Below are 10,386 nucleotides of genomic sequence, written 5' to 3'. Positions count from 1 at the left end.
ACAAGAAATACAAAACAGAGAATATAAATATGTATAAGGAAAACAAGTCTGTTCAATACAGGGAACAAACCTAACAACTGAGCTTGTTGACCTAACAACTGAGCTTGTTAACGTAAAAAATGAAACAGCCAGTTATTTTACCAGCAAAATGGGTTTATTCGGGAACAACAAACAACTGCAATTAGGGTCAAGCCAGCTACAGTAAAAGCCACAGCCAAGTCCCACAAACAAAGGAGGGAAAAGGAGGAAATTGGGAGCAGTTGTTTTGAACAAAATTTCATGGAGGAAAGCGAGAGTTCAGGGTGATGAGGGGTTCTCATTAGCTTAGTAGCTAGGGTCAATTTCCTGTAGGAGATAAAATGTACACCATTCCTATCTATAATTGACAATCCTTCCTGTTATTTACCTAGAGTAATACTGTGTGCGAGTTCCTCCTTCTGGCCTCTCGACTCCATTTTAAATAAGGTTTCACTTTATTAATTTTCCAGCTTCCCAGGTGGCACTATCAGTAAAGAAACTGCCTGCCAATGCAGGAGACATAAGAGACTCGGGTTTGGTCTCTGGGTGGGGAAGATACCCTGGAAAAGGAAATGGCAAACCACTCCAGCACTCTTGCCTATAAAATCAATAAGATAGAGGAGCCTGATAGGCTACAGTCTACAGGGTCGCAAAGAGTCAGACGTGACTGAGAGACTAACACACTTAATAATTTTCACAAGCTCGATACCAACAGAACTCTCTCGTGTGCTCAGTTGTGAGGCTCCTCTGTCCATGGAATTTTTCAGGCAAGAATACTGGAGTGGGTTGCCATTTCCTTCTCCAGTAGATCTTCCTAACCCAGGGATTGAACCTTGTCTCCTGTGTCTCCTGCACTGCAGGCAGATTCTTTACCGCTGAGCCATTGGGGAAGCCCTTCAATACCAATAGAGTAATGGAACAAACTGGAATAACATTCAAAAGAACATGCTGGTAAGAATAATTATATTCAGTAACGTGCTAAAATATATCTTTGACAATGACACATTTTATTGAATAGGGAATAAGGCAGCTTCCCCAGGGATCTCTGAGAGGCAACTGAATAACAAAAACTCATGTAATTGTCTTTTCTATCTAGCACAGAAAAATATATCATACTCCTATGGTTTATAAATAATTGCCAGTTTGGCCTAATCACCAAACTTTGGTAATTGTGTCTCTTAATAAGTATAGATAGGAACTCCCTTCCAATCCAGACAGCATCCTAGCTCCATTCTAAAAGCAGACATCAGAGCTCGGCTGCGACAGTAAGAAAGAGAAGAGAGTTCAAATGAGCCTGAAAATTCATGATTCAACTTCATTCTGAGTGAGTTCTTTGATTCTGTTCATGCAATGATCAACAGCATTAATAAGTAAAGGAATCCAACTATCTTCTGGCTGTGGGGTCACATGACTTGCTCTGCAAATGCAATGGGAAAAAGAGAAGTTAAATTTATTATACTGTCAATGAAAAGACCTATCCCCAAAAGGGAGCACAGGGAAAACTATAGTAAAAGAAGGCAAGTTTCTCTGCAGAAACTCAGCTGCTCCATCAGCAAAGCTGAAAGAAAACACTGCACTCACTTTCTACTCTTTGAAATGGGGGTTTGGGAGTTGAGAATGGCTGTACAGGCTTATTCTCAAAAAGCTGTTTGGGGATAAGTCTTCATACTCACTTTGTTATTTCGAGTGCCTTCTTTAAAACAGATACAAGTTTTGCAGACTAGAAAAGAAAAGAAACAAGAGAAGTTACTCACCCTGAGCCCTACCACAAAAAGGAAGAAGAAGGAAAGAGGAGACTTCCCTGCAGGTCCAGTGGCTGGGACTCTGAGCTCCCAGTGCAGGGGGCCTGGGTTCAATCCCTGGTCAGGGAAGTAGACCCCACAGGCCACAACTAAAAGATCCTGCATGGCCACAACAAAGACGGAAAATACTTCAGGGCGCAGCTAAGACTCAGCACAGCCAAACGAATAAAACAAATATCTAGGGGAAAAAAAAGGAAAGAAGGAAAAAAATGGAAAGGAGGAAAAAAGGAGGGGGGGGGAGAAGGGCTAAAATATTTTACTTGAGTATTAAAACATTTAATACTTTAGCTCTCTTCCCCCCCTTTTTTTTCACATTCACTTTTTAAAAACTGACTTCTTAAGAAATAAACATCTTTAGCAATTCACCATGTCAGTTACCCTAGAAACAATTTTAAGGGATGCATGGTACATTGGTAGCATTCATACATCCTCATGTTATTTTGTCATTGGTATTCTTAAAATCCTATAAGTAAAAAAACAAAAACAGTTGTTTCTGCTATATATATCCTGAACTATCAGCAGCTAGGACAAGAAGTCAATTTTTAAAAAGTGAAAGTGAGAAAAAAGGAAGGAGGAGAGTTAAAATATTACAGTATTTTAATACTCAAGTAATAAGAACTCATTAAAAAAAAAACCTTGGAGGAAACAGTCAAAAACAAAAATGCTGATTAGGTGCCAGGATCATGGACTCTTTTCTATTTAGCAAAATCTTATTAATACTGCCGCCATATCTTTCTAAGCTTTTTTATATTTAAATCTTTTTAAAGAAAACAAAAAAAGGAAAAATATAACCTAAATTTGTCCTAACTGCTGATAGTTCAGGATACATACAGCAGAAAAAACTGGAGTTTTTTTTAAAAACTTAAAATTTTGAGAATACCAATAACAAGATAACATGAGGATGTATGTATGCTACCAATATACCATGCATTCCATAAAACTACTTTTAGGGTAACTGACATGGCGTATTACTAAGGATGTTTACTTCTTCAGAATTCAATTTTTTAAAAGTGAATGTGAAAAAAAAAGTTAATGTCCAAAAGGATCCTAATTCTACTCCAAGGTGTTTCCACATTGTGAAGATACATTTGATGACTATATTAATAATTTCCACTATCTAATTTACCAAATGTTATTAGGACTAATACATCTGATGGTAAAATGTAAGCTATCCGCAATTTTACTTCTCTTTCCAATAAAATGAGACATAATAACTTTAAGTTTATAAAAAATAAGAACAGAACTCTAGCACAGGACCTAGGACTTCAAAGAAAACAATAAAATCAGATTTTTATAAAGAGTTTAACCCTTCGTGACCACTCATGGTTAAATCACATAATATGTCAATATTAGAATAGAGTATGTTTCTAAACATCTATTTTGGCCTATACTGGAAATTAGAAACTTGTAACTTCACATTGAAAGAATCCTAAAGCACTGTACTAATTAAGACCTTCTCTCAAGGCATGGTTTTCTAAGGTCTTTGGGTGTGTGCATGCTAAGTCCCTTCAGCTGTGTCTGACTCTTTGGGAACCTATAGACTGTGGCCCGCCAGGCTTCTCCATCCATGGGATTCTCCAGGCAAGAATACTGGAGTGGGTTGCCATGCCCTCCTCCAAAGGATTTTCCTGACCCAGGGATCAAACCATGTCTCTTATGTCTCCTGCTTTGGCAGGTGCGTTCTTTACTGCTAGCGCCACCAGGGAAGCCCATCTAAGGTCTTTGGGTTTTTCTAAACAATTACCCAAGTGGTTATGGAAGAGAGAGTACTATCAGAGCTCACTGCTATCAGAATTCAAATTCAACAAATATTTATCAAGCACAAACACATTGTGACACTATTGTACTTGCATCCAAGTGTAACAAATAAACATATTCCCCACAGTTTAAGGAAGTATCAGTGACTACTGAAATTCTACCAATTAGGTCTGCAGCTATTCCCTCAAAGCCAGTACTTACATTGATTCGCACAGTCAGAGGGCACACAGGTGGGTATATGCTCAGAGCCAAATCATCCACACTGAAGGGAGAAAGAAAAAATAACCATTAACCAAGAAGGAACAAAGCTCAGCTAGGTGGTCTCCAGGACACAACTAAGGATGCAACGAGTGAGGAAATAATTCCCAGAAATGCATCAGTTCCTTAAACTGGGCAACCAATAAATAACCAATTCAACTGGTATTTATGGAACACATACATATCCTGTTTTACTAAGAATTTGAGGGTGGGGGGATCTCCCTTGGCCAGTAGGGTGGGACATTATTAATTCAGTTAAAAACGTTAGGATCTGAAACCATAAGTTTAATGACTGATATAGGTAGGGTTCATCCCTGAATGCCACTGAAGTAGGCACCACTTTAATCAAGCAATCAAGTTAGTGCTGTACCACCAAAAACAGGACAAACTAATACCATGTGCCTCTCCAATATGAGGCAATGAAAAGCATGAAACACTCAACTAAGTGATATTCTTGCCAAAAAATGTTTAACCTGAATATAACTATGAGAAAACAATCACATGAATCCAGACTGCTGGATATTCTACAATGCAACTAACTTGGATTCTTTAAAAATGTCAAGAAAATAAAAAAAAATTTTAAACATCAATGACAAAAAAAGCTAAAAAAGGACAGGGACTGTTTTAGTTGCAAGATACCAAAGAGAAGACAACCAAATGCAGTATGACCCCTTGACAGAACCCTGAATTAAACAAACAAACAAACAAAAAAGCTATAGAAGACATTTTAGAGACAATTGGGAAAATCTGAATATTAGATAATATTATTATATTCAGTATAATCTTTATCGTCAGGGAATGACAACCCACTCCAGTATTCCTGCCTGGAGAATTCCATGGACAGAGGAGCCTGGCAAGCTACAGTCCACGGGGTTGCAAAGAGTCGAACACGACTAAGCAACTAACACACACAAACACATATTCAATGTAAATTTCTTAAATGTAATACTAAGAGTAAAACTGTTTGTTCTCAGGAAATACATGCTGAAATATTCAAAGAAAAACATCACTGATGTCTGCAACTTACAAATGGTTCAGGGATAAAAATAGCACATCTATTTCAGTTTTTTAAAAGGCACATCTAATTACAGAGAAATAAACCAATACAGAAAAAAAAAGTGAACAATAGGTGAACCTAGATGGAAGTACAGGTACTCATTACAATACTTTTTAACCCTTCCTGCAGGTTTGAAAACTTTCAAAACAAAAAGGTGGGGAAAAACCTTCAGGTGATGGCACAAGTTGAGATCAGAATGCTGCTACTGGGATGTTTTGAGTGGAAGTCATGCTTACCTAGGGCTGATCTCATCAGAAATGTCCACAATGTCATCCAGCTGGGCCACCTGATCCTTCTTCCCGTTCTCTGCCACTGAGAGCCGGATTTTCTTCAGGCAGGCTTTGGATGCTCTCGCCAGTGCAAGGCATGGGATTATGAGCTCCTGGTCTTCCTCTGACCAATATGAGTCCCGATTGTTTGGACATCCCAATATATCCTCCTCATTAACATGGTTGTCAGAGCTGTCCTCCTCAATGTCATTCAAGAGGCCACAGTAAGGGTCACATTCTTCCACAGCCTAAGATACAACATGATATATGTGAATGCCAGAAAGAAAAAAAAAGTATCAATACTTTCAGCATCATGTCTGAGTTGTCCCCAAACTTCAGCCAGCTATTTCCCTAAATGGCTACAGAGCTGAATCACCTCACACATGCTGTTCTAACTCTCCTAGTGCAGCAGTGGAACAGAGAGGAATGGTACAAATCACACCCCCACATGGGGCAGGGGGAGATGGGAGATGGAGGATGAGAGTGAGGGGGGACCCATTTGGTCCACACTTGACACATCTTCTCTCTTTATAACCAATCCTCATCTACTAGACACAGAGTGGCCTTCCAATGACCATCAAAGAAAGAGGTCCTCTCACCTGCTCCATCTCCTCATGGGCATCCTTCACAAGATCCACACTCTTTGTCAGCACTGAAAGGGCTGCAGCTTTGTTATCTATGAGTGAAGAATCAGAAGCACTACAGTTAGCGGAGAATCCCAACAATTCTCTTAAGTCTGCAAAAAGCAACAGTGTTCTCATCTGAAGGGAGTGCCGAGGACAGTAAACAAGGGCAGCAGTTGAATGTAAAATTCTTCTCATATACATCCTCTGGGTGCCCAGACAGGGGGGCTCAAAAGCTTTCTGTCATTAACCATAGGAAGAAATACAATGGTCACATGATGTTTCTCAGCAAGGTACCCTTGGATGACCACTGCTCTTGGCCTAGCAGGCTCCACCCCATAATTGCTTCAGTGTCCCCAAATACTGCCCCTGGGGCAGGACCAGAAGAGAAAACCATATCTGTTCAACAAGAGACAGAGCCACAGCCAGAGGTTGTTTGAATTTAGAAGTTATGTGAGCTAAAAATACTGGCAAAAAGAATACCTATCTTTTCATGTTGGTGATAAACTAGATCTATTTCTCTAAGCTCTTTACGTAAGTAAAAATACATACATACTACAAAACTGGCAGCTAGATGTGAGGTCTGTCAGCTTTGGCCAGCAGAGTCAATGTCAACTTTCCACTCTCACCCACCTTTTGGGATCTGAGGTACATGCTGGCACGCATCCCAGACACTGTTGTAGGAAATCAGGTTCTCAGGGCTGCTGAAAGGAATCAATAAGGATATATCAATAACCTGGGTTCCTGTTTCCTACAGAGGTCCTTCCTGCTGGTCATTAATCTCAGTTATCAGTAACTTTGCTGTTAAAATGACTTTTTTCCCCCTCCCAGAAGCAAAGAACCCCATTACCCAATAACTCCAGCTGTGGCATCACTACCTCTGAGCTGGATTGATGTAAAGTGCTTCCACAAGCTGAGCCATGTCATCCACGATGTCCAGAGTGGCGCTCCGCACCAGCTTTCGCAGGGTGATGCCTGTAGCCAGACCCAAAGACTAAGCAGCCTGTTCGTCTTTCCAGAAGTCTGGAAAGTCTTCCTGAGAATCTAAGCCCTACAGAATTTGAGGTAATGTGCACCTACATGCTTTAACTGGAGTGCCAACACAAAACCCAGGTCTTATGTATATCCCCATGTCATTTGCTTGCTCCTCCCACCATTCCTTAGTGGTATTTAATCGTTTCATGACAGCATGTATTCATTCATTAAAAAGTAGTTTCTTGGGACTTTCCTGGTGGTCCAGTAGCTAAGACTCTATGCTCCCAATGCAGGGGCCAGGGTTCAGTCTCTGGTCAGGTAACTAGAAGGTAACTAGATCCTACATGCCACAACTTAAGAGTTCACATGCTGCAACTAAAGACCCTGAATGCCATAACAAAGACTGAAGAGCGCGCCTGCCGCAACTAAGACCTGGCATAGCCAAATAAATAAAAGAATAAATATTTTTTAAAATAGTGATTTCTTGACATTTGTAGATAAAACACTTCAAGTTTAAACCACATGAGTAACCCTGAAGATCCATGAGACATGTATTCATTTATAATTGTAACCTGATAATAATCAAGATACAAATATACAGGCAGAGCTGGAGGCCACTTAACCTATAAGGGAGCTCAGAAACAGCAGGTGATGAGGAGGAGGAGCCTGGGGGTGGCACTGATAGCCTAGCAGTAGCTGTGGTGATTATAATGCGTTAGAGACGGAGAAGCCAGTGAGAATTAAAAACGTTAAGAGTCAAGTAAGGCAGGGGACATGAGAACACAGTATCTGAACTTTAGCACAAAGGCTTACTTATGGAGGTCACTACCTTTGACTGCACTTAACGGGAGAGTTACATTACATGCTCAAATTGAGGAAAAGGTAAAATTCTCAGGACATAAGCTGTCACATTAGCAAAGATCTACCCCATAAACTGAACACTTATGTGTATGGAGTGGCTTACCCTGATCCTTGGGAAACAGATAGTACACTGCAATAATTGCCTTGATGGCAACATGTACTTGTTCACAGAACCTCTGGGTTTCCTATGAGATGATAAGCCAATTTCAGAAAGAAAAAAAGAAATGGATTAGATTGATGTGGTCAAGCCATCTACATGGGAAAAGAGCAGACATCTGTACAACATCTGGGAAAAGAGCAGACATCTGTACAGCATCATCAAACATTTTCTGAAGTCCTATTATGCATCAGGCCCTGTGCTGTTCTCATCATACACCAGGGAGGAGTTAGCTGGATACCAGCTCAGTAAGACATGAAGAATCTGTAGGAAAAACATCCCTGATACTCTATATCCCAAGATATCTGTGATCGGCTTTGAGGTATTCACCATATCTTAGACCAGGAGTTGGCAAACTAGAGCCCAAGGGCCCAATCAGGCTCACTGCCAGTTTTTGCAAATAAAATGTTTCTGGGACACAGCCACACTCATGCGTTTACACATTGTCTGTAACAGTATTCGCACTATAGAGGCAGAGTGGAGTAGCTGGACTGCAAAGCCTAAAATGTTTACTATTTGGCCCTTTACAGAAAAGCTGTCAGCTCTATCTTAGACCATTAACTAGTTGTCTATCTCTCTGCCTCTGTGTCTGTCTCTGTCAGTCTGTCTCTAACAGAATTTCAGTATATCTAAAGGAAATTAGCATGGACTCTACAATGCTCATTGTTGACTATTTTCCTTCTAGGCAGTCACTGGCTTTCACTTATCTTCTTTGTCCTCACTGCTCTGCTAAATTCCAAACCAGTGCTACACAAAATGTGATCTACAAATTGGTGCCAGTCCATAAATGATCTGCTACCAGTCTGAGATGGATAGGTACAATGATTGAGAGTACTTAGAAACTTTTATGCCAATTTGACATTGTTTCAATATCCAAACATATAATTTTGTAAAAATACTACGTTGTAAGGACTGGAATTAAAAAAAAAAAAAAACATTCTTTGGCAGAATTAATGTGCTGAGATCCTAAGAAAGCAATTGTGATTCAAATATACATAATTCATATAAAGCCATATTCTAATTTTTCATCTATGAATGAAAAAACCACTGTCCTGAGCATGTTCAGAGTAATCAAACTGACAAAAATTAAAGACAAGATAAAATATTAAAACCAACAAGGGAAAAGTGACAACATACAAGAGAACTCCCATAAGGTTACCAGCTGATTTCTCAACAGAAACTCTTTATCACTTGTGTAAAAAGAAGAAGCCATATGCACGTAAGTGTGAATATGCATAGCATATACATGGAATAATACAAAAGGAACCAGAGATAGGAGATATAAACTTTCAGCACATTTAACTTTGACATCTTTTGAACCTTATACCGTCTACATTTTTAAAATTAAGTATAAAAATAATTCAGTACAAAAGAGTATTATGTAGTATAATAGAAAAGGTGGAGCTCATCATCAGATAGAACCTAATTTAAGTCCTAGCTCCACTACTTATCGACCTTAACTTGAGCCTCTGAGCCTGCCTGTTCATCTGTCAGGAAGGGATCATGTATGTGAAAACACTTAGCAAATAGAAAGTACTTTAAAAAATGTCAGAAAGGAAATAACTAGGATGAACTTCAGAATGAACCAATATTTAGAAGAGCCATCTACCCCATGACAACTACTGCATTCGACAATTTGATCTTCAGAACAATCCTGTGGTGTGAGAACCTTCATCTTACTCGACAGACGAGGAAATTAAATCCCCAGATTTGAGTGTAAAAATGAGAGGCTTTCTAAGGAATACTGAAGCAGCACAAGAATTCTAGAAAAGTGAAGCCCACCTGTGGAGATGGTAGTGGAAGTCGAGAGAAGGCTACGGTCAGAGTCGTGGCTTCCCTTGACACTGTCACAGCTGCTTCATCTGGGGGGGGTGACAGAGCAGGTGGCAAGAGCCAATATGTTAGTGCCAAAAGGACAAGACTGCAACAGCTGCACGGACTTTGAAGATAATGCGTTCCCTCTCCACCCCTGCCCGCTGAGCCGTCTCAAAAACACCTCCAAAAATCAGTATTTTATATTTCAACCTCGGAGGTCCCAAGGATAGGTAAGGAGGCATATTCCCGCAGAGAGGCTGGGGCGGGGGAAAGCAGGAAGGAAAGGAATAGGGAAGAGATGAGAGACAGCAGTCTCCAATAGGAGAGGCACTCACTGAGTCTTCTCCAAAAGGCCTCCCGATCAAACTCCTTGGTGGTTTCCTGGGCTTCGCCGACTAGTGGGTGCGGGGTGTGGGCCCGGCGGCGACAAACGAAAGAGCACAGGTAAGCGTAACAACCTCCCGGCCCCTCCTCCTCCGCCCGGATTCCCCCTCCCCTGCAGTCGCCCGTCCCCACTACGTCAGCTCACCCCGCACTCCAGGAAGCAGCTGCCGCAGCTCCCCAGCTAGGTGCCGAAGCTGCTCCAGAGGCGGATCCAGGGGGGGGTCTGAGGCTGCAGGTACAGCTGAGCTCTCCATCTCAGTATCGCGTTAGGAGCCAGCGGACTAAGCCCCCACAGCAGCTTCCGGAGCCGCACTGCTGCCGCAGCTTCGCTTGCTCTGGCTCTTCCAGGCCGCGGCTTCGCTTCCGGCAACAACCTGCCCCTCCTCGGAAGTCCAGCCACGCCCCTTCC

General features: G+C 41.1%; 1 protein-coding gene across 6 annotated transcripts; it reads right to left on the bottom strand.

The window, feature by feature from the left end:
• Nucleotides 1-135: 135 nt before the first annotated feature.
• CCNDBP1 (cyclin D1 binding protein 1) lies at nt 136-10,336 on the bottom strand. 6 transcript variants are annotated; one of them, XR_014059854.1, is made up of 12 exons: nt 10,123-10,336; nt 9,929-9,988; nt 9,561-9,640; nt 7,725-7,806; nt 6,664-6,760; nt 6,419-6,489; nt 5,762-5,838; nt 5,130-5,410; nt 3,780-3,840; nt 1,692-1,738; nt 892-1,435; nt 136-517 (listed from the first exon to the last, which is right to left on the bottom strand). XR_014059854.1 is itself a non-coding variant. In XM_081511218.1 (11 exons), exons 1-11 carry the CDS (start codon nt 10,229-10,231, stop codon nt 1,321-1,323), a joined length of 1,080 nt encoding a protein of 359 aa, XP_081367344.1. In that variant the 5' UTR covers nt 10,232-10,336; the 3' UTR covers nt 136-1,320. The 6 variants fall into 6 exon arrangements, 2 of the variants coding, with proteins under 2 accessions (XP_081367344.1, XP_081367345.1); XR_014059853.1 differs by having other exon boundaries at nt 136-601; nt 939-1,435; XR_014059856.1 differs by having other exon boundaries at nt 6,419-6,486.
• Between the last annotated feature and the right edge of the window lie 50 nt (nt 10,337-10,386).

The sequence above is a fragment of the Giraffa tippelskirchi genome, chromosome 7 (assembly GCF_054371585.1).
Source record: "Giraffa tippelskirchi isolate mGirTip1 chromosome 7, T2T-mGirTip1v1.2.pri, whole genome shotgun sequence".
Taxonomy (NCBI): domain Eukaryota; kingdom Metazoa; phylum Chordata; class Mammalia; order Artiodactyla; family Giraffidae; genus Giraffa; species Giraffa tippelskirchi.
Note: the sequence above shows the minus strand (reverse complement) of the source record. Positions and strands in the feature narration are given on the sequence as shown.